General features: G+C 32.4%; 2 protein-coding genes across 2 annotated transcripts in view; both read right to left on the reverse strand.

Annotated features, from left to right (window-relative positions):
- Positions 1–773: 773 nt before the first annotated feature.
- LOTGIDRAFT_110342 (hypothetical protein) lies at positions 774–1,505 on the reverse strand (the record flags this gene model as incomplete). Its single annotated transcript, XM_009047151.1, has 2 exons — positions 774–1,172; positions 1,353–1,505. Coding segments are annotated over 2 exons (552 nt in total), but the record flags the coding sequence as incomplete, so codon positions are not given.
- Positions 1,506–3,615: 2,110 nt separating this feature from the next.
- Positions 3,616–25,247, reverse strand: part of LOTGIDRAFT_110026 (hypothetical protein) — a gene marked incomplete at both ends in the record, with an annotated part of 48,435 nt that continues 26,803 nt past the window's right edge. Inside the window, 4 exons of the mRNA XM_009047152.1 lie at positions 3,616–3,738; positions 4,018–4,129; positions 16,428–16,558; positions 18,973–19,044. Coding sequence (XP_009045400.1) covers positions 3,616–3,738; positions 4,018–4,129; positions 16,428–16,558; positions 18,973–19,044 — 438 coding nt within the window. The remainder of the gene's footprint in view (positions 3,739–4,017; positions 4,130–16,427; positions 16,559–18,972; positions 19,045–25,247) is intronic.

Here is a 25,247-nt window from a genome sequence, read left to right on the forward strand (position 1 = left end):
TAGAGACTATGACTATCAGTGCGGTACAATATCGGATATTTATAAACAATTTACTTCCAATATGATACTTGTTTATTGTATCTTTAGGTAATATTTAGCAAAGTTTCGAATATACAACCAATTTATTTATAAATATGATACAATACTTGTATATACTACTTAACTATCAGTGACTATGTAATATTCAGCAAGTTCCCAGTTTGGGTCTATATTGATGGGTCTTTATAGTCAATTTATTTCTAATATGATACTTGTATTGTATTTCCTCAATGACAGAGAATAGACTAGTAAATTAAAGACTATAACAATGATAATTGTAGTGTACACCTGTCTTCAGTTAATGAGATGGCCAGGTAACAATAGCTCCAGTGTGGTCCACCCTTCATCTTAAATCTTGTACCAAGACAGGGAGGTGAATTGAATTCTGTGTAATATTACTTAGAACTAGTTTCTGTACAGATTTTACTATCAAGAACTGTCAGCATTCCTAAGAAAAATTTATATGTAGAGGACCACTATTTGGAGTCGATTTACACTATGCAAGTCTAAGTGTTTTGATTATGTATTTTAGTGGATGGCCACTGGAGTCACCCAATGAAAATACACGAAATGAAACATCCAGATCAGAAGGTTCATCCAATTGCAAAAAAGTTTGGTGATGTCTGGTGCTCATGTAACACAACAGAAAACCACCTTCAGGATTATAGGACAAAGTTAGGTGATGTCTGGTGCTTATGTAACACAACAGTGAACCACCTTCAGGAATATAGGTGTTAAGGTGATGTCTTATGGTGCCAGATCAAGCATCTGTCCATCCATATGAAACTATGTATGGTTTTTACATGAAAATAACAGATCCTGGTATCTAGGTCAGGCCAATAGATTCTAGTATCTAGGTCAGGCCAATAGATTCTGGTAACTTGGTCAGGCCAATAGATTCTGGTAACTAGGTCAGGCCAATAGATTCTAGTATCTAGGTGAGGCCAATAGATTCTAGTAACTAGGTCGGGCCAATAGATTCTGGTAACTAGGTCAGGCCAATAGATTCTGGTATCAAGGTCAGGCCAATAGTTTCTAGTAACTAGGTCAGGCCAATAGATTCTGGTATCAAGGTCAGGCCAATAGATCCTAGTAACTAGGTCAGGCCAATAGATTCTGGTATCAAAGTCAGGCTAATAGATTCTAGTAACTAGGTCAGGCCAATAGATTCTGGTATCAAGGTCAGACTAATAGATTCTGGTATCTAGGTCAGGCCAATAGATTCTGGTATCAAGGTCAGGCCAATAGATTCTAGTAACTAGGTCAGGTCAATAGATTCTGGCATCAAGGTCAGGCCAATAGATTCTAGTAACTAGGTCAGGCCAATAGATTCTGGTATCTAGGTCAGGCCAATAGATTTTGGTATCAAGGTCAGGCCAATAGATTCTAGTAACTAGGTCAGGCCAATAGATTCTGGTATCAAGGTCAGGCCAATAGATTCTAGTAACTAGGTCAGGCCAATAGATTCTGGTATCTAGGTCAGGCCAATAGATTCTGGTATCAAGGTTAGCCAATAGATTCTGGTAACTAGGTCAGGCCCTAAGGTTCTAGTAACTAGGTCAGGCCAATAGATTCTGGTAACTAGGTCAGGCCCAAAGTTTTGTATGCTGTTAATTGCAAATATAAGACATTAAAATGCTTCAAATAATTTAATAAGTTAAGATTTACATCATGAAATAATAACAAAAAAGAAAAAAAATAAAAATATCAAATTTGTACTAAATTCTAAAAAACATGAAATTGCATCAAGTGCAAAATATAAAATAACAATAACAAAGGGAAAATTGAAGCTGTTCTTTAAAAAAAATTTTTTCATTTTTTACAAATTGAGTACATACATATTGCACAGAAGACTAAAATGTTTAGTAAAAAACAATTTTTTTTTTTCATAGTATATGGCGTACAAAATAGTGACTAAAAAGCCCAAAAAAAGCAAGTCCTTAATCTTGAATCTTCAGTTTAAAAAAAAATTAGGACACTATGTAAATAATAAAATCCAGCAAAAAAAAATGTGAATGCTGAAATCATTAATTTGTCAATTTGACACCTGAAAACTTGGATCATATCTGTAGTAAGAGCAAAATAAAATCATGATTTAAAAAAAGTTCCAATTCCATTACTTCAACTTAACACCATACACCTTTTTCCCCTCTAGATAAATTACTTGCCCCTTTGGATATATTACTTGCTCCTTTGGATATATTACTTGCCTCTACGAGCAACCAAGTCTGGCTACAGGGAAGACAGGGTGTTTCCAATTGGAATTGAGTGAAGTTAGTTTGAAGTATATTTAAAGGGGTGATACGATTTTCATTTTTGTACAGTTATACTTGTACTTTTGAAGACTATTTACACATACTATTATTCAAGACCTTGAAAATAGCAAACTATGACTTGATAAATTACTTGTTAATATTATCTATCTATAATATACAGACATCAAAATGCAAATAAACTGAGAGTTAAAGATGAATAAAAAGTTAATAAATGACAAGTAACATCAACTATCTAAAAATATCATGTGATAAAATAAAACTAATAATGGGACTGAAAGAATATAAGTAAGAATTTACATGTAATCTTAAGTTATATATGATATAAATAAAAAAATAAAAAATATTAAAACAGAACCTGAAACATGCTGTTACTGAATATCGCACAGCATAAAACCTTCAGTTACAACATGTTTCAGGTTCTGTTTTAATAATTCTACACTCTACAATTGATGTATTGAGCACTATTTAAACTGTGAATAATATAAGTAGATATAATAAATAAACCTTTGTACCTGAGTAATAGGTCCAGTTTCAGAGAAAATCTGTCATGTTGTTTCTCTGTTTTGTTTGCATATACACAATATCAAGCTAATACTTATTCTATGACCTTGACCTTGAACAGCCTTTTCTTATTTCAGAAGAATTTGTAAATTCAGTTGGATTGTACACTACCGAATACAGCCAATCAGTGCCCAGGACAGAATGGCTGTAAATAGCATGGCTCATTTTTTACAGACTTTCTGCCAATGACTCTGATTGGCTGTATTTGCAGCGTACAATCCAATCAAATCACTGCATTTACAAAACATCAGTTATACAAGAAATGTGGCTAATGATCTCAAGGTATTATACAAAATTATAGCTTGACATTATGACCATGTCTTGCTGGAAAACATTTGATTTACTTTGGGACAAAATTAAAATTGAATTTTTAATATATAAAGGAAGGTAATCAGTATTTCCAATATCTTTAACACACTCTATATCTTGCCTTAAAGTCTTCACAAATAACCCTACTGAACTTTCTTGATAAAAACTATAAAAACCCAAAACACAATAAAAAAAATCTCTATTCGTTGACGTACAATTTAAAATCAAAGTACAAAATATTGTAAACTATTTATATTGCCTAAAAGCTTCACAAATATTATTGTTGAACTCAGTAAATAAAACCATTGAATCAATGTACACATAAAATCGGAAGAAACACCGATATGCTAGTCCGAAATACAATATTAGATTCACAATCAATCAATTTACAATTAAAAAATCACAGTAAGAAAAGTATTTCGCTTTGTAACTAATGTTCATTTTTTGCCAATATGGACGCTTGAGTTTGATGAGTGATGATAATTTCTGCAGGATGTTGTTCCCATGGTTCCCCATCAACCTGCATCGGAGCATTTCCACCAAAAAGACGGATCTGAAACAGAAGAGTTGTATATTCTAATTTTGTGAAAGTTATTGAACTTATAACGACAGCTTACCTATTGGGTACAATAAAGGACAGTGGCAGTGACACTTTATGACATTTCAAGGTTCCTGCCATTCCACTAACACTACATGCTTTATGACATCACTATCACAAAAGCTGCTATTAATTTTCGTGGAATTGCAAGAACAACAAGGTTTAGCTGAAAACTGGAATGGTGTCAATCAATCCCTTTAAAATATCCAGCTAGATATTTAAACTAATACAAACCTTAACAAACTGAGCCTGTCCTAATCTAATAGGTGAGGCCAGACCAACTTGTAGTTGAGCAATATGAAAAGAGGAATAGAGAGCCATAACTTCTAACATTTTATCATCATACCTACAAATATAAATTACAAACAATTTCACTTATAAAATTAACTATTGATTTAATCAATCCATGGTCATTTTTCTCAGAAACATTATAATCTAAAAGAAAGACAAACTTATAAATATACATTAAAAACATGAAAATAAATAAATTAGCTTGTGAGCTGAGGTAACATACACCCACTGGCAGCTTTGTTTGAATTAGAACATTAGACAGAATGGCTATCATCAAAACCATGAAGTAATCATGAGCAAGGCATGTTTTATTTTGGCAGGTTAACTAAGTTCCATGGTCATGGCGGACCTCCAAACATAGATAGCTGATTTAAAATTGTAAATTTTGTTGGTTTTTGATGAATTCATTCTGAAATTTGATTTACACAAAACAATCATGTTTAAAAGCATACAAATACCCATATTCTTTCTCTAGAAAATATCCTTTTTATAATTTCTCTGAAGAATGTAATCTTAATTCTCACAGAAACATGTTTATCAGAAATAGAAATCTTTTTTATAACCATATATAATAACTCAACCTATATTTTCACAGGAACATGTTTCTAAATGCTGAAAAAACACATTATTTATCAGGAAAAATCCTATTTTATAGCCATATAATACTGTAACCTATTTTGGGTGATAAATATATTTTAAAGGGCTGAAAAAGGGGCTAAATATTCTATCAATGGTGATAAAAGGACATTCACTGAGCTAGCTTATAAAAGATCAATAAATGTTTTAGAAATCTAATAAAAATATTTTCTTGATAATCAATGTATATAATAGTAGAGGAATTTATGAAGATAGGGCCACCCATTGATATGAGAGTCTGACTGTAAAAAAGGAGTTAGAAGAGGCCAATAAAGCTTATATTGAACCGCTGTGGTGTAGACCAATACAAGATTGTTAAGGTTATAGGAATGGGCGTCCCCTCGGCCCTCATAGGGGCAAATGGGGTCACCTGACCACCTGGAAAATTTTAAACGCAAAAACCTTCAAATCTAAGCAAAACTTCCACACAGCTAAAATGTCAGTCCCCATCCCACTAACACAAATTCTGCAAACACCCTTAGTTCTAGGGGCAAGTAAGGTGCTCAGTTTAATGAAAACTTTAGACTAATGTCTAGAGAAACATGTCCCCAAACATATCTGAAAGTTTTAACTAAAAGAATTTCGCTGTGAATTTTTAAAGCAGCCCAACCATTGAAATGATATACATGAAACCTTTTAAAGTTGTTTTGTTTTGTGTTTTAAAGCTCATGTACGTCAAATTAAATTTGATCAAATAGATACATAGAAGTAAATAGCATGTTTGAGAAATATTTTCACTTACAATTCACAAGTTCACAAAACTTTTATACACTGTTCTTTTAACTCTATGATAAACCAATATTATATGTATTATATATATGTATTATGTATTAAGATGTGGTGGTAAAAGTAAATTAGTCAAGTGAAACTAAAGGTATATATTATTATCTATATATATGACAGGTGCTCTCTATGACAGGTCAAATACTTTATATCTTTATAGTCAAAATAGTCCGAAACCAACTGATAATAACCTTACCTCTGATAGATATTAGTTAGGGATGAGTCAGAAAGCATAGATCTAGGGGCATGTTTCACAAAATCTTTCAACAAAAATTTTAAGAAATTAAGTATTCTGATTGGCTTATTAAGCTGAATTTATAATTGATTTTAGCTATTGGCCAATCGGATCACTAGAATACTAAAATCACTCTAAATTAAGTTTTGTAAAACAGGCACCAGCTTTATTATTGTGTGACAGTTCAACATTGTATTTATTTGAATGGATTATTTGCATCAGTGTTGCAGATGGCCATATGAAACAAATGCTTCAAGACCATGGTTTCGCTATTTTCAAGGGTTTTTTTTTGGTCTTGAATATATGTATATAGTCTTCAGAACTGAACTGCATAAAGATTGTATAATTCCTTCAAAAATACCTCAAAACCCTTAATCTCATGCTTACTTTCTTGCTAGATAAAACCTGTTAAACTCCAGTCAACAGTCAAGGTCAGAGAAAACAGGTTTTAGACCATTAAATACTTATTCAAGCTTCAATTCAAAGCTTTTATATCACAATAATACATGTCAAAACTTAATCTGTATTAATATTTCTAACATGATGTTATACATCTGATTGAATATGATCTAAATAACAAGAAAACCCCCTAAAATATCTGAAGCTGGGTGAAACCATACCTATGAAAAGATATCATTCTACTTGCAATGTTATTCTAGTATTCATCAATGATATAAAAGATGCAGAATACTTCCTTCTGTCTAAAGGTATATTTCTTTACACTGTTTATAAGATATATAGAAATAGGCATAGACAAAGAAGCACAAGATATATTGATATACTAACTCAGTTTCATGAGATCATACAGACAATGTTATCAAATATTATAAAGAATCACTAGATATATTGATATACTATTTCTAACATTTATTAACTCAGTTTCATGAGATCATACAGACAGTGTTATCAAATATTATAAAGAATCACAAGATATATTGATATACTATTTCTAACATTTATTAACTCAGTTTCATGAGATCAAGAGAAAATACAGGATGTAATAAGTCTAATAATAAGCTTATATATAATAATAATAATAATTTCTTCAGTGCAGAATAAAACTGTTAGTTGTGAATAAATGTTATCTTTAAGATTATCAGGTGGAGATTAAAATTAAACATTATCTCGATTGAGATACTAAGATAATAACTCTATTGTTCTAAATTATCAGTCAATGATAACTACCTAAATTATTTCTGAATATTCAAAACCTGATAAAAATAACTAATACTCAAATAATCATAGTCAAAATCATTATTCACCATGGTCATAATGAGTAGTTAGTCTAGTCAACCAAACTTTGTTGCTTGCTGCACTCTGGATTATTTCATCTTTAATATTCAAAAGAAAAGCAGAAAAGCAGTTATATTGTGTGTATTTGGCTACAAGATATCATAATAAGGTGTATTTAGAGTTTGGTCGACTAGACTAACTACTCATTATGACCATGTAATAACCGTTTATACAGTCATCAACACTCTACCTCTTACGCCTGATTTATCATACCAGATCACATTTTATTTTTTAACAAAACAACTTCGACTTAAAGATGTGAAAAAAAATACTAGTCTGAGGCCCCCCTGAGGTGAGAAGCCGGGCAGGAAGAAAAAACACATGGTTTGTTATAAGAGATCCTACTGATAAAATTATAGTAATATACTTCTAATGTCTGCTAAAATGGTGTCAAAATTACAACTTTAGACACAAAGGAATGTTTGATTTGCCTACCTTTGTGCTGTTGCATCAACATAAATTTATCTTCTTGTATGAAATCAATGCCATAAATGAAGTGACTTTTCTTGGCTCCTGATAAGGCAAACTTGCAGCATGCAATGGACAAGGGGTAGCAGCATTAGGTAGCCCCATTAGCCTACTTTCAGGAACCTTTAAACGACAAAGCCTCATACATACAATCCATGCATAGTCTGGGTTTGTTTTTCTAACTGAAAGAAGTCGCATTTTTCTATGATATCCCTTCTGCCTTGCATCACCAAGTTGAAATAATAAACTCTAACAATCTAGTGATAAAACTCTGTAAGCAGGGATGTTTGGCAAATCAAATGATATATATTTGGTATCTTAATGCTGGCCATTAACAAAACCCAAAACCCTTACTAACCTACTTGGTAACAAAGACACAAATATACCTGACTAAATAACACAGCAGGCTGAGGGCCATAGTTTGACAGAAATTATAGGGCTAGTAGGTAATATGTACAGAAGATTGTACCAAGCCTGTCCCCTGACTATTCATCTGTAAAATACCGATGATGACACGTCCATTCTCCCCTGTTTGTCTACTGTTATATGTTGGAAAAATTTTCCACATGATAGAAACTTTACAACATCTACTACTGACTTATATCATCTGTTTGTGAAACAAAATACCTGACATCATGGACTCTATGAATAAGTGGCTGTTTTCAAGGGTGGACAGGGAGCTCTAGGTCCTCTGATAATGGAGGTTTCCTAAGGCCTCATTCTTATATTTACCCAATTTCCTCATCAGAATCAGGCTGTTATATTTATTAAAAAGAAAAATATTAAAAATACTTTCAGACAATTTTCTAAAATCAGAGTCATAGGGCACCTGACCCCTCTAGGACTTGCAACTGCATCCAGTGGTAATTTTCTGAATTACATGATGAAAACCAATATGTACCTATCCAAATCGCAATCCACAAATCACACTTGAATTTCCAAATTTTTATAATGACTGGTATGTAAATATTTCAAAATATACCCCAATAAATAAATAATAAAATAAATAAATAAGTCGCTAAGATAGGCCTACTTTTGCTTTTGCTAAAATTATCAAAATTATAACTATAGTCAACTTGAGTGAAATTCACCTAGGTGAGTTAAGAACAGTTTTTATGGGTCCAAAATGAAATTAAAATTCCTCCAACAACATTAAATATATAGTATATTACTTTAACTTTATGTCTGAGTTGATATTAATCCGAAACTTCTCAACTCTTGACTTGTCTCTTATAGAGATATTGGTTTTTTATTATTTTGTTATAAAGAAATAATTCCTAATATGAAAAGTATATTAGCTGCTACTAATTTATTGCTAATATGTCCTCTTTTATTATTTTAGCTTGGTTCAGAAATACTATTATCAATCTTGGAAATGGGGGAGGAAAATTTGTAGAACCAGAGAACAAATGGGTTTTTAACAACTGCTTGCAAATAGAAGCATCTGAGTGAACCTCATCTACAGCTGGATTCACTGATCTCAGTACGTCAATGGCTGAAAAAAGTTGATTCAAGTTGTCATCATTATACTACTACAGCTGACAGGACTAATACTAGAGCTGACAGGACTAATACTAGAGCTGACAGGACTACTACTAGAGCTGACAGGACTAATACTAGAGCTGACAGGACTACTACTAGAGCTGACAGGACTACTACTAGAGCTGACAGGACTAATACTAGAGCTGACAGGACTAATACTAGAGCTGACAGGACTAATACTAGAGCTGACAGGACTAATACTAGAGCTGACAGGACTAATACTAGAGCTGACAGGACTAACACTAGAGCTGACAGGACTACTACTAGAGCTGATAGGACTAATACTAGAGCTGACAGGACTAATACTAGAGCTGACAGGACTAATACTAGAGCTGACAGGACTACTACTAGAGTCGACAGGTTTCGGATTAGTGTAATAACAGTCATGCACTATATCACTTGTACACAATATAAGTACGTAAAAGAAGTTTTTTATATCAGAAAATTTAAATTTCTTTTACTATCTGCAGGTGTATCTTCACACTATACTTACTTAGTGTTTATAATCAAAAAATAATATTGTTAGTTTTAAAGATGGTTTAGCATCTTATCTTGTCATGGAAAAAGTGTCTAGTTTGTCAGATAGATCAATATGTGTGGTTCCGTGTTTTATAAGTTGTGTATGAGAAAGATTTTTTGACTGTATAAAATTGAAAAGGGTAGTTTAATCTAAATTAAGTTAAATTTTACTTCATTTTTTTCTTTTGTCCCATTTAGAGATAGAAGAATAAGATGAAAACTTCATGTTATATTAGAGCTTTAATAAGCAGCTATATAATGTTGATTTCAATTTTGCAGTCTTTATAAATTTTCATTGACATAGAGAAGATTTTAATATTTCTATAAAACTGTAAGGTGGAAATGGAAGAATCCTCACTTTAATGAAAAAAAACCTATTGAAAAAAACAGTTAACAAAAACTCTATCAAAATTTCAAATATTTTATGGTTGATGATTATGAAGTGAGCAGTTATTACATTATTTCATCAATATTTTAAATATAAACTGTTAATAAAATACATCACTGGCCTGAATTAAACTAAAATATTACAAAATTAAACAATTCTCATTTCATAAACTTTAAATTAGATGTTTTACAAGTCTTAAAGTACCTAGAAATTACAAATGAAATTCAAAAATATTACACCAGTGAGCGGTTTTACATTTCATAACCATCTTTAAAAATAAAATAGTTTTACAAATTTTTCAAATCTACATGTGACTAAAACTATTACCAAAGTGAACAGTTTTTCCGTAATCTTTTTTGAAATGAAGTTTATAAAAAAGAAGTGTTTCTTAGTATTTTTCAGAGCTTTCCCTGCCTAAAAATTGTAAGTTTTTCTTAAATTATTAAAAAATATTATTTTCCCCAATTGTTTTTCAAACAATCATTACTTTATGTCGTAGCCCATATCTATAGAGTCTATCTAATATAATTCTCCTGCAGACAATAAAATTAGTTATATTGACACAATCCTACAATCATGTAATCTTTGAATGACATTAGACTAGACAGAAATTAGAAAAGAAGAAAAAACTATTATGGATATACAATAGGATGAACAGTGACGGAGCCGCCCCCCCTCGCAGCTCCAAAGCAAGTTTTTCAGGCAAAACTTTCACAACAACGTTAGAGATTGGGCAATCTCAGATATCTCCACCCTTCCTAGCACACCCCTTGGACGTAAACTCGGCTCGGCCACTGAGCAGAAGAAGTAAATTCAAAATAGGGTTTCTTATATTTCTCTATAAATCAATAATTGCTGTTTAAATTAATTCTGTAGAAGATATTAAAGATCTGTCAAGAGATGACATGACAGTGACATGTTATTATAACAGTAGGAGAGTTTAATATTGACTGTTTATAATTCAATATGTATTGTTGATTAATTGTTGATTAATTGATATCAAGCAATGCCTACTCAGCAGTTTTAAACCATCAAATAATAAAATACTATAATGTTTAATTCAACACGTTTCAGGTAGTTTGTACACTATATTATTATACATTTCAGGTAGTTTGTACACTATATTATTATACATTTCAGGTAGTTTGTACACTCTATTATTATACTTTCAGGTAGTTTGTACACTATATTATTATACATTTCAGGTAGTTTGTACACTATATTATTATACTTTCAGGTAGTTTGTACACTATATTATTATACATTTCAGGTAGTTTGTACACTATATTATTATACTTTCAGGTAGTTTGTACACTCTATTATTATACCAAGTCGTTGGTATGTTTTTTTTTTTTAAAAACAATATTTTATTCATAAGAAATGGATTAGGGACCAAAGAGAAAATATTTAATATTCATACCATCAAAAAGTCATTTCATATGCAAATTAATTTCCCATTTCAAAACATCTAAATGTGTGATGGCAGGAGAAGATGAACTCTAGTCTATGAAATAGACTCACAATATAATTTAAATTTGGGCCATTTATGGAATTTTCCAAATTTTGGAGAACTATGATTTAAATGCCAAATTTAAGAAAAGCAGAATTTCCTAGATACCATTGATTACCCACAATGGCCAAGTTACTGACTGGAAAGGAAAAGTTCACAGCTCCTGTGGTGTGGCTCGACAAACCCCCTTCCTAACACCCTGTAGGCTACAACCCCTAATAAATATATTAAATTCAGGACAAATCTGTAATAAACACTATCAATTTATGACGTCCAAATTTTATATTCTAGATATTTAATGTAATTTTAATAACTTTTCAATATTCATATAACTTTAAAGAGAAATTTATTAATATTCACGAGCCATTAAAGACCCTAGGGTTAAATTTCACACTTGGTTATTAAACCCTGTTTTATACGACACTGTAGATGCTATCTATAATGGGTAGGGTTATAAAAAATTTATTATAATGGTTACATGATGGATGTATGGAGGTATATAAGAAACAATATAACACTGACATGTAGGATATAAAGTTAATACATAGTTAAATATAAATCAATATCAATAAACAACATAAACATTATCAGCTATGTGGAAAGATGAGCATTGTTATAACCTATGTGAACTCTCAGAAAGGGATATTATGCTAAATACCAAATTAACCTTGAAAGGTTGCAGGGTTATCCGCCTTATGAGGACTATCAAAGACGCCGGTTGTACAATTGCATGAGGTGCTGTGGACATGTGTTCGGTGACATTGGTTATACACATGTTAAGACAGGGAAGTGGGTCATAAATGCACCAAGACTAGCAGTGGCGCCACAAGTCAAACGATTGATTCTCTATATACTTTAAACAAAATAACTGATTATTCAACAAGTTTTCTTCTGTGATGCTACTCAATTGAATTTTAAAAATGGACGAGATTAATTATAAAAATTCCATCTTTTCACACTGTAATAATAATCTTTCTTATCCTAAATGTAGTATTGAAGGATGTAATACCCTTCACAAATTGTTTCATAAGACATGATAATGCCCACTTGATAAGTCTAGGATATAGAAAAGTGGGATATAAAACTCAACCTCATTTCTGTAACACATCAGGGGTAGAGGATGTCAGGTCCTTATTGATACCATTAATGGTCAAACGGTCTTCATAATAGAACAATAGAACAGAGAATGGTCTCTGTTGGGGGTCTACTGGACATGGGGTATCATATATCACTCTGTCCCAGTCAGTGGTCAATTATAAAAGGTCAGCTCAGGATAAAGCTCAGTTTTAATATTTTGATGGATTTAATCTGTCAGTCTCAGTATTTTACCAGCATTATTAGCAGAGTTTAGATATATTTAGTTTTAAAGTTAATGTATCAAATGGATATTTTATTCCTAATTAAAGTCTTACCAGACTATAAGTTGATTTTGAAATACTGTATTTAAAGTTCAATACTTTTTCATCAGATAGTACTGGAACATTTTAAATTACTATTGAATTTTTAAAAAATATGAATAAAAAATTAACTAAATTAAGCCCAGCTAAAACTGAAATTTGGTGTGGTAAGTTGCTGATCAAATTTTTTAATCTTAATTAAACCATGAAAGACAGCCACAAGTCTCTACAATACCAAAACAATTGGAATTGTGTTTTCAGCTTAAAAAGACTCCAAAATGAAAACTTCAGTAAGATAGATGAATACATTAAGGAATATTTCAAGATGGGTTCCCTTATTTTCATTTATAAAAATAAAAATGCTAATACTTATATGAATAGAAAGTAGAAGTGTTCTAATGACTTGGAAAAATACCAGTTTGTCTCACATGTCCATAATTAATTCATAATTAGCTCAATAAAAAGAGAATTACCAGCAGAATTCCAATGAGTGGCCGATCAAGAAAGGTCAAAAAGTCTTTTCTGTTTATCCAGACTGTACATATATGGACATTTATGATTGTTTAAAACTCTTAATTATATGCAATAAGAACATAATGATATGATTAAAAATATATGATAATTCATTAGAAACACCAATTAATCAAATAGTTTGCTTAATTTGATACTAAAAAATAAGGAAACCCATCTTTAAGAGTGAAATAACATATTAAAGAGTAATATTATGATATATAGATTGTCTAAGTTAAACTACATTATCATATATCACTACTTATTATTAAAAACTTTATAACTAATAACATTGCTTTTAAACAACATCATAATATAAAAAATCTTAGCAAAAGATTCAAAATTTTAACCCAAATGCTAAATCACATATTGTGATCCATTATATTCTTCTGAATAGTCACTTGTTTTGACTCCAATTCAAAAGGCATTCTCTTCTCTATTTCGTTCAGATTAACAGCTGTTTAAAAGTTTACAGAACTTAAATTGAAGAATTTTAAAATTATAAGTCCTGTGTTTGTGCTTTCGTAACTTTGTCATTAGTAAAAAGTTACCTATAATCTCTTATGGTCTGAATTTCTAAATTCATATCACTGATAGTGTTTGTTGATTCTCTTAAAAAAGGAGGAGTATGGAACAGCTTCACAATAAAAATTAATATAAAAAATCCTGTCTTTCTTTGTACGGATTTACATTGTATATTCCCCTCTCCCCTTTAATATATTCTAATAAGTGCTACAGATAGCTGAAAATAATCTCTTTTCAGAAAACTAACATTAATATGTTATCCTTTAATATGACTATATGGATGAAATATTAAACTCATTTGGATCGGATTGGAGATCCTCAAAGGTATAAAGGGAGTTAACCCAGTCTGTTATCTTATTAATGACCTCAATGCACTGAGAACAATAGCCGAGGTAATTAAAATAAAAACACTTTACATTTTAACGAGCGGACAATATTTATGATGATGGAATATGTCACATAGTTTTAATGGGTTTTAATTTTTAACAATTTTCATAAACTGTTTATGTTATGCATTAAAATATCTAACATTTTCAAGAGATATGCTTAATTTAAAATGATATATTTGTTAAGTTGAAATTTTTGACTGGTGATGGTAAGAAATAGAAGGCAAATGAGTTTTGATGTTTACAACAAGGACACATGAAAGATGAAAGTATCATCAAGAAAATGTCAAGTTTTTTATTAAAGTAATTGTTATCTATATAATTGTGTTCATAATATTCATACCACAGTTACTAAATACCACTCAAGGAAACACTAATTACAAGATTTAGCATCTATATGCTTTGAATAGTATCACAGTGTATCACTTGTTGCCAAGTAATTAACAAAAAAATATGTCCAAGATATGAGATAAGATCTAACACTTAAAATGAATACAGTCAGTTGCAAGCTGGTAGCACAACCCAAGGTAAATTGATGCATAAGGGGGGAGGAGGGAATATAAAATACTGGTACATAATTTAAACCAAAACCCATGAAGTATTTGGTCTTTATTTCAAAGTGAGAGACTTGTCTGACTCAGCACACCATCTTTGAAGCTTGAATTTAAAATTGTTTCAGATAAAATAAAGAACTAACTCTCTGTAACCCATACATCATAGTTACAACTTTTCTTGTCTTATCTATAAAACTTTCAAGATCCACCCCCACCCCAACAGACCCTGGCCTCATGTGGTAGTTTTCGATATAAAATTCTAAACTAAAGACCATATTGTATTGTAGGAGTTTTAGAGCAATGGGTCCTGGAAATGTTAAGTTTGGATGAAATTAAAAGTACCAAGTTCTATGTTTATAAACAAGATGGAGTGACATTTTAGATTTATCAAATGAAATTTAAACAAACTGTTACAGTTGTACATGATGAACATCAATCTCAGATAAACACTGATTCTAAACAACTTCAATTTCTTGATGAGATCTCAAGTTATTTATACATTTCTAATGGCACCAGGGAGTGGAACTTGCAGGAATTGAATTAAAATCATTTTGATTATAAAATGAAAATTGAGCTCCATGCAAAACGTTTGACTGAGTGGTTCAAGACTTTGAAAAGTAGAACAGAGGCGCCAGCTTTGCCTGGGGTGTTCTACTGCATCCACCACTGTTGGTCTCTGGCACTTTGTGAAGCTGACCCAGTTAATTTCACTGAATGTTTCTTCACCCAAGATGAATGTTGGATCCACGAGACAGGATCCTTTCTACCAGCTGATACTTGGTCAAACCTCTTGGCATTAATTCTTTGAATTCTCTGAATTGTCCATGAAATCTACTCAAATTCTCTGTGAACATTAACAGAATCTCCTGACAATACTCTTTCATGGGTATTTGTGTACGGTTGGGGAGTCTAAGAAAATCTGTGTTGGATCCACCACTTCGAGCCAGATACCAGATTGTTTCCATCCAGATCGGATACTTGGTGAAACCTCTTGGAATTAGTTCTTTTCTGAATTGTCCATAAATTCTACTCAAATTTTATGTGGAACATTGGCAAAATCTCATGACAATAATCTTTCATCTTATTTGTGTAGGGTTGGGGTGTCTAAGATATTGAGGTGACAAATTCAATGTCACTTTCGCTTGCCAAGACCACTATTTATTTCTGCAGATGACCTCAAAATTCCATCACTGTAACCAACTTAACAACAGTCTGCCCTCAAAAGAATTGGTGGATACCATACAGTACTATCAAAGTTGTTATAATTTAGTTATCCCAGTAAAAATATTATAAGAGATCAGTCTTTTATCACCTCATTCCACTAGTCTAGACAATAAAATATCATACCATCATGGTTACCAGTGTCCACAGGAAATATATCAAATAAACATCATATAAAAGTCCTAGATACATTGGTATTGCCCTGCCTCAACAATAACAAATCATCAAGTTTACAGGCTTACCTAATCAAAATGTATATCTTCCACGAGAGAGAAAGCTTTGGTTTTAAAAAGAATATTAGGATGAACGGTAACAAAATGAATACGTTTCAAATATCAAGGGCAATAACTCATGTTATATATTTTTCAATTGCTTTGAATTCTTACCTGGCAGGTTTAAAGTTGCCTTCATCACCAGAGAGTTGCCATGGTCGGACCCCTCCACCCCAGCTAGAAATATTCAGTACCACTAAACCTTCAATTTCTGGAAGATCTATTAATTTACCATCTAATTCAACCTGAAACATTGAAGACAGATGGGGATTAAACAGTCAGGCAAATTACGTGATTGTAATGCTGTTACTTCAACAAGGCAAATGAGGCAAATGCCTGAAAAAAAGTTTCTATAAATCCTGAATAAATTATCTGCTAGATATATTTTATGTTAATATGCTTGAGATAATTTTATGTCATGAAAACAACAGGATTTTTTGTTCTTAGAAACAGACCCTAGTTACATCTTCATCAATTACAGATATACCTTGTTTCATTATTCCTTTCGTTTGAATGATCCTGGATAACATTTTTGTCAAAATATAAGCCTTAAGTGAGAGTACAAAATATGCTGTTCGATGACAAAATACACCCCATTTGGTGCCCCACGCTGTACTTCATTGACATTTAAGAGAAACTTGCAACAAGATCTTTAAATCTATTCTTACAAAATCTGAACTAAAACACCTACATTATGTTAAAACCTAAATATGAATTTCAAGACTCATATAGTAAACAATAATTCTAATAGAAAACACATGGTTTGAATTGCAGGAATCAAACTAAAAGCCTTTATTCTTTATGTTTTGTAGGTTATAATCAAAGACATTAATATCTCACATTAGTAATAGGTCATTGTTTATAAGAGACAATTTGAGTGTCCCAATCTAATTCAAAAACAGATCTAGAGCTTTTTTTCTTTTCTGCAAACTGGCAAACCATAAAGAGTGCACTAAGATTAATGAGGACGGCAGCAATAAGCGTACTCTCTTTCACTTTCAAATTGTCAGGGATCTTTAACATTCATATAGCACACAGAGCCTCGGTTTATTGTCCCATTCGAATTAATAGACCCCTTAAATATGACAGGCTTTCAATGATGAAATAAGTGTTTGGGTGTTCATATGATTATTACTAGTTAACAAGACTGTACTTTTTAACCAAATGACATCAAACGAAATCTCGCTCACTTCACCAGCTGTTGACGGTGTTTTTAAATCAAATTTTGTTGCATTTCCAGATGTGTTGGTGACATTGGGTCAAACTTTATATCACCTCATACCATGAGAATATTTAATAAACATAATTAAATATTACTACCAAATTATCATTTAATATCATCCTTTTTATTTATTTACAAATATTTTTAAATTTTTATAACAATTATCTCCAGCAAAAACTTTAATTTGTGTTAATCACCATTTAAGGGATACGGTGCTCTAAATTATCTGCATAAAATAGTTGATATGGATATATTTACCAGTCATGTCTGACTAGTTGTATATCATTGACTATGCTATGTTACAAAAAGTGTTAATAATTGTTTAAGGGATTGTATAGAGGTTTTCTATCTCTCTTATGTGTATAGGAAATACCTTCAGATTTTTTAACCCGGTTTCAAGCTGTCAGTGATGCAGGTAAGAGGGGCTGACATGGAACAAGCATCTAGTCATTCGGATTGGACAATAAACCGAGGCCCCGTGTGCTACAGGCTGTACTCCTTAAAGATCCCTCAACAGTTTGAAATCAAAAAAGAGCCACTGTTTCCTTATTGCACCCTGAATGGCGTTGCCCATCTTCATTAGCCCACATGGTGCGTAAAACTAAGACTTAAACCTCCATTCAATCCATTTCATTGGTGCCACTTATTGAATTGATTTGCATCATTCCAGTTCAAGGTTGTTGATGTGATCATATTCACCAGTCATGTCTGATTAAAATTCCAACATGTCCAGCTTTGAAGTTGGTCTTTACACATACTTTTGACAAAAATTCAAAGCTAAATTTTATTTATGTAAATAGCAAAATTTTGTACACAACATCCCTTGAAAGACAAGTTTAAGAAAATCCACTTTACTACAGATGTACCTAATTCATTTAACAAAAATTGTTTAATATGTAAATAAAATATATAAGACTGTGTTTTGTTTACATCAATTCTTTTCATTAGTTTAACATTATTCTTTATTGAAATTAGGTTAAGTATTATATCAATTCAATGTAGATGTATGTTGGAGTAGAATTGGGTTTGTTTGGTATGACATGTGTTTCCTAATAATTGTAATCTCATATATATTATTAAACACACATATGGTCAAATAATAAATGAAGAAATATCTAAATAAAAGTTTTACAAAGTCTTCTTTGGTACCCAAGGATGCATTTGCTGCAAACACTGTAGTCAGACTTGATTATTCCGAGGTCAAGTAATGTATCCAGAGGGACAATGGTATATGGTGTTTAATTGCAGTAATGGAATTGGTAGGTTGTCAGAATTTTTTTAAGGTGGACAATCCATTTTGTGGGTGGCCAACTTGTCACTTGTAACTAAAGGCCTGTTTTCTGGTACCCCTAAGCCGATTAAAAGAACCTTAAGTAGGTTACCAAGAACATTGAGAGATGTAGGTGTATAAACATAGTAAACCAGTACGCCACCTACCTGTAATTTTTTATGAAGATGTTTACACTCTCTCTCTAGCACATCTTTAGTTCCATATGTAAAATAACAAAACTGAAAAGATACATAAAATATTTTCATTAATCCAATTTTTAGCTTTTTTACATCTTTTTGGAGCTCTAGACTGTTGAAAATTAGGCAACGACATCATCTGAAAGTTTAGGCTAGTGGCAGAAAAAGGAATAACAGGACAAAGACATTGTAAATGTACCACATGCCATTTGGTCGAAATTCACAGAACACGATTTAAAAAAGAAATTTGTCAGATCATTGATAGCAAGTGTTGTAACCTACAAAAAAACATAAAATGAAACAAGATCTGAAATTTAATCAGATGGATGTCCAACTGACCTGCTATATAACTTAACCGTTGACTTACAAAAGCATTGGCCATGAAAGAAGTCTGATGACCTTGACCTTAGATAAATTTATTTCTGAATGGGGGTTCCCAATGTTTTGAATTTAAATTTGATACAAAAATTTTCTGTTTCTGGAATCTCAATTTAAAAACATTCTCGACTGTTTCAAAATAATGACAGAAAAAAAAACAGGGTTAAATTGTTTATTTATTCGTGTGATTATTTCTAATTAGAACTTTAACCCTCTTATAGCCAACGTTAACGTGAAAATTACAGTTTAATTCCGTAAACTAATCGTATAAAAAATACACGGGTCTCGGTAAAATTTCAACATCTCGACTTGAATTACGTGTGATTAAATTACGCCACGATATCAAAACTGTGGGAAAGTTGTAGAGAGTTTTTATAATCTGATTTGAAGCGAGGTAATAAAAAATATGGTGAGTATTTAATTTGAAGTCTGTAATGATAAGATGTGAATGTCTAATTAGCAATGTTATTTATGATAATGTTTTCAAGTGATATGTATATTTGATATGACCAAGAAATGTCTCAGATATAGAATATTACACTCTATTAGATAAGGTTCTACGTCGCAGAAAATTTTGGAGTGGATATGGAGCAAAAGTGTGAAAAACATTTCAAGTGATTTGTATATTTGATATTATTCTCTATCTATAAGGTTGTGAGTTTCAAAAATTGATATAACAATTCTCTTGGATAATGTTATAGGCCTGTTTCAGAAAAATTCAACTTGTGTTCTGATTGGTCAATAATATAAATTGATCTAGCTATAATAGCCAATCAGATTGCAATATATTCTGAACATTTGATTTTCATCTTAGTTAGGATTTTTTAAATAGACCCCTGGGTGTTAGAAAACCTGTGCAGTCCAGTTGCTGCCTGTCAGTTGCTTTGCAAGATAGTGTGAATATAAAGGGAGCTTTCATTGAGCAACGGGGGCAATGGTGGCTCAGCGAGTTGGGACGCTTGTTCGCTAACCTGATGTTCCAGAATGCCTTGATGATAAAAGCTAGGTGTTTACGAAAGAGAGGAAGGATCATTCCATAGAAAAACTATATAACAAGTATAGAATGAAGATAAGTGTCTGTAGTAAGAGCAGCCCCTTTGTTAGGGTGGAATTTGTGGGACCTGGCCACCAGCAAGTGAGAATTAAGCCCCAGCAAAATCTTCTTCAGTCCAACAGAGATTGATTGATTTACAGTGTCTTTGTACAAAATCAAAAAGATATAGATTTTGATAGTTTTTGGCACCTTAAATTGTCAGAAATCAGTTCTCTTGTCTTTAACTCTTCAAATTTTCCGAGTACAAAACCTGAGCCCCAGCACCAATTCATTCCTGGTGACGGGGCTGAGTAAGAGTAAGCATTGTCTAGTTCACTACAATTGTTTTCTTTGCATTCAATTAAAAACTGTTTCTTGGGAAATACATCTAAAGCCTAAAAGACTGACAAATTAATTGAGAGAGAAAACTGCACTCTTGCTGTAACTGGACAATAAAATATACAATGACAAACACTCAATTGTTTTCTTTGAATTCCATTAAAAACTGTTTCATAAGAAATGTGTCTAAATTAATTAACAGAAAACTGCACACTGGGTGTAACTTTCTAACAAGATAAATTATCAACACTGCAACATTGACTGATAACTTTATTCTTGCCGTTTTTTCTCAGGTCTCAAGTCATCCATCTTGTGACTGGAATTAGTTTTTTGCTCATGATTGTTGATTTTGTTCTATTGGCCAGACGTGCCATTTTTTAACAGTACTTCAGACAGCTGAAATGAAACTCTGTCAAAGCTGTTCTGGACTAAACTTTTATGGGACATATGCACATTCAACAGCCCTTGACAGTTGGAAATTCAAATGTCACAGTTCTGGCAAAATTCCCACATTGCACACAGCATGGCATTGTCTGTCTTCATTAACCCAAATAGATGCACAAAAGAATATGAAATTCTTATTCGATGCATTCTGGATGTCCTCAACAAACACTCCATCTCAAACAAAATATTCTGAGTGTTCTGGACTAAACACTACATCTGAGTGCACACTGAATGTCCCAGACTAAACACAAAATCTGTACACCAATGTCAGCTGGATGTTCAAGGCTATATCGAAGACATCATAACCTTGACACCAACAATTTGAAATAATTTCAACATTTTCAAATATTTCTATAAAAAGCCTACGACAAGATTGTTGAATATTTGGTAATGTTTTTCTCTAAGATTTGGGGCAATATGAAGTCATGGGAAAATAAGATTTAAGAGATCATGAATAACAGCTATTTTAACTAGGGATGTTGATTGATTTGTATTTACCAGTCGTGTCTGACTACAACTCCAGACTGTTGGTTTAACTGTATTACCAGTCATGTCTGACTACAACTCCAGACTGTTGGTTTAACTGTATTACCAGTCATGTCTGACTACAACTCCAGACTGTTGGTTTAACTGTATTACCAGTCATGTCTGACTACAACTCCAGACTGTTAGTTTAACTGTATTACCAGTCATGTCTGACTACAACTCCAGACTGTTAGTTTAACTGTATTACCAGTCATGTCTGACTACAACTCCAGACTGTTGGTTTAACTGTATTACCAGTCATGTCTGACTACAACTCCAGACTGTTAGTTTAACTGTATTACCAGTCATGTCTGACTACAACTCCAGACTGTTGGTTTAACTGTATTACCAGTCATGTCTGACTACAACTCCAGACTGTTGGTTTAACTGTATTACCAGTCATGTCTGACTACAACTCCAGACTGTTGGTTTAACTGTATTACCAGTCATGTCTGACTACAACTCCAGACTGTTAGTTTAACTGTATTACCAGTCATGTCTGACTACAACTCCAGACTGTTAGTTTAACTGTATTACCAGTCATGTCTGACTACAACTCCAGACTGTTGGTTTAACTGTATTACCAGTCATGTCTGACTACAACTCCAGACTGTTAGTTTAACTGTATTACCAGTCATGTCTGACTACAACTCCAGACTGTTGGTTTAACTGTATTACCAGTCATGTCTGACTACAACTCCAGACTGTTGGTTTAACTGTATTACCAGTCATGTCTGACTACAACTCCAGACTGTTGGTTTAACTGTATTACCAGTCATGTCTGACTAGGGTTCTAGACTGTTGATTTGGTTGTATTTACCAGTCATGTCTGACTAGAGCTCTTGACTGTTGATTTGGCAGTATTTACTAGTTATGTCTGACTAGAGCTCTTGACTGTTGATTTGGCTGTATTTACCAGTCATGTCTGACTAGAGCTCTTGACTGTTGATTTGGCAGTATTTACTAGTTATGTCTGACTAGAGCTCTTGACTGTTGATTTGGCTGTATTTACTAGTTATGTCTGACTAGAGCTCTCGAATTTTGCTTTGGCTCTATTTACTAGTTATGTCTGACTAGAGCTCTCGAATTTTGCTTTGGCTCTATTTACTAGATATGTCTGACTAGAGCTCTCGAATTTTGCTTTGGCTCTATTTACTAGTTATGTCTGACTAGAGCTCTCGAATTTTGCTTTGGCTCTATTTACTAGTTATGTCTGACTAGAGCTCTCGAATTTTGCTTTGGCTCTATTTACTAGTTATGTCTGACTAGAGCTCTCGAATTTTGCTTTGGCTCTATTTACTAGTTATGTCTGACTAGAGCTCTCAAATTTTGCTTTGGCTCTATTTTACTAGTTATGTCTGACTAGAGCTCTAGACTGTTGATTTGGCTGTATTTACCAGTTATGTCTGACTGCAGCTCAAAACTGTATTTACCAGCATTTACATCTGTCCTTCTAACATCGGTTTCTTCTTTTACTACAGTGTGATTCTGTATTATGACCATAGTACAGTAAGACTTTTAGAAATTGTTACCAAGTTTTACTTTCTGTTTTCTAGAGATATTTCTAGAAACAGAGTATTGGTTTTTTTTTCTCAGAAAACTTCATGTTTTTACTTTGTGTGTTTTTTCTCATGTAAACTTTCACACTTATGACAGATTTTTATCTGAGATTTTTTGTAGAAAAAGACAACCAGAAGACTAAGTACTTGAAAATTTTATAAACAATTTCTACCAAATTGTATTATCTAAAAACTTCCCATATACTCTTAGTGATAGATTAACTATGATCAACTTTCACTTGTGAACTCTCTAAAATGGATGCTAGTTCGACAAACCCAGTCATAAAGTGTTTCAGTAAGGAAAGTATACCCTTGCCATCCAATGAGCCCTTCCAGCACTTGATATAAATTTGATTTTCATGATTGACCAACTCTGGAACACTAAAATCTATAATTCAGTTTTTGTGAAACAGGCCCCTTTAGCTCAATGAAATGAAATGCTTATAAGGAGCACGATTCAGCATCCAAAGGGACATATAGTGGAACTCAACAAAGCACTTTTTGCTGCACAAGTAAATTCAAAATGGTAAAATCAGTAAATGTATAGCTCTATATCATGTTGTATCAATATTCAACTCTTTCTGCTGCAGAAACAGATCAACACTTGGAAGTAATTCTGACAGTGCATACAGCTCTGTAATAATTAGACTCTATTCCAGCCTCTGATATTTTGAAAGCTGGTGTAGAGACAGAAAAACTAGGCCCCGTTTTGTGGGAATTTTTTCGCACTTCAGAAGGTGTGGGTTTATTTTAAACCTATTTATATAAACCTATTCATTCAAATTGGATCGGCGAAACCCAGATATATTCAGAAACATGGATAATTTTTTGTAGTTCACTCATACCATCATTATACCCCTACCATTTATGTCTCCGGTTCCATCTACGTTTTTTTTACCCAATTGATTTCTCGTCATTATCTGAAGAGGCTAAAGTTGAAGGGTCACAGAGTCATGTGATAGAAACAAAATTAAAATTTTGCTCATCTTAAAGGTAATTTAATATTATGTTAGAAAATATGCATCTACGAAGGTTTGGAAAATCCCCATAAAACAGAGCCCAATTTTTCTGACTTTCCTCCAGCCCATAACTGTCAAAATTCTTTCTGAGGCTGGAATAGAGGCAGATGTTTCAGACTACATAATAATATCATGCTGTTTCAACAATTCTACAGGAATCTGTCCAAGGCAATATATTCCTAACGATGCACTTAAGATAATGAAATATTCCCAACAATCTGTGAGAATCTCTTGTATTCCACCAGCCACTCACTTCTGATAAACCTCTTAAATATTCTTTAATGTCTGATAGAATCAGAGTAAAACACTTGTAAACTTATACTCTTTATTATAAATATTTATAATATATTCTCATATCATCTCTACACCATCAGTTATATCATAATATATATATGGCCATCATGGCTGAGACTGTGGTACACTTTATCCAAATAGTCAATTTCAATCAATCTACACCATCAGTTATATAATAATATATATATGGCCATCATGGCTGAGACTGTGGTACACTTTATCCAAATAGTCAATTTCAATCAATCTACACCATCAGTTATATCATAATATATATATGGCCATCATGGCTGAGACTGTGGTACACTTTATCCAAATAGTCAATTTCAATCAATCTACACCATCAGTTATATCATAATATATATATGGCCATCATGGCTGAGACTGTGGTACACTTTATCCAAATAGTCAATTTCAATCAATCTACACCATCAGTTATATCATAATATATATACAGTCATCATGGCTGAGACTGTGGTACACTTTATCCAAATAGTCAATTTCAATCAATCTACACCATCGGTTATATCATAATATATATATGGCCATCATGGCTGAGACTGTGGTACACTTTATCCAAATAGTCAATTTCAATCAATCTACACCATCAGTTATATAATAATATATATATGGCCATCATGGCTGATACTGTGGTAC

The sequence above is a fragment of the Lottia gigantea genome, assembly GCF_000327385.1.
Source record: "Lottia gigantea unplaced genomic scaffold LOTGIsca_11, whole genome shotgun sequence".
NCBI classification, from domain to species: Eukaryota; Metazoa; Mollusca; class Gastropoda; family Lottiidae; genus Lottia; species Lottia gigantea.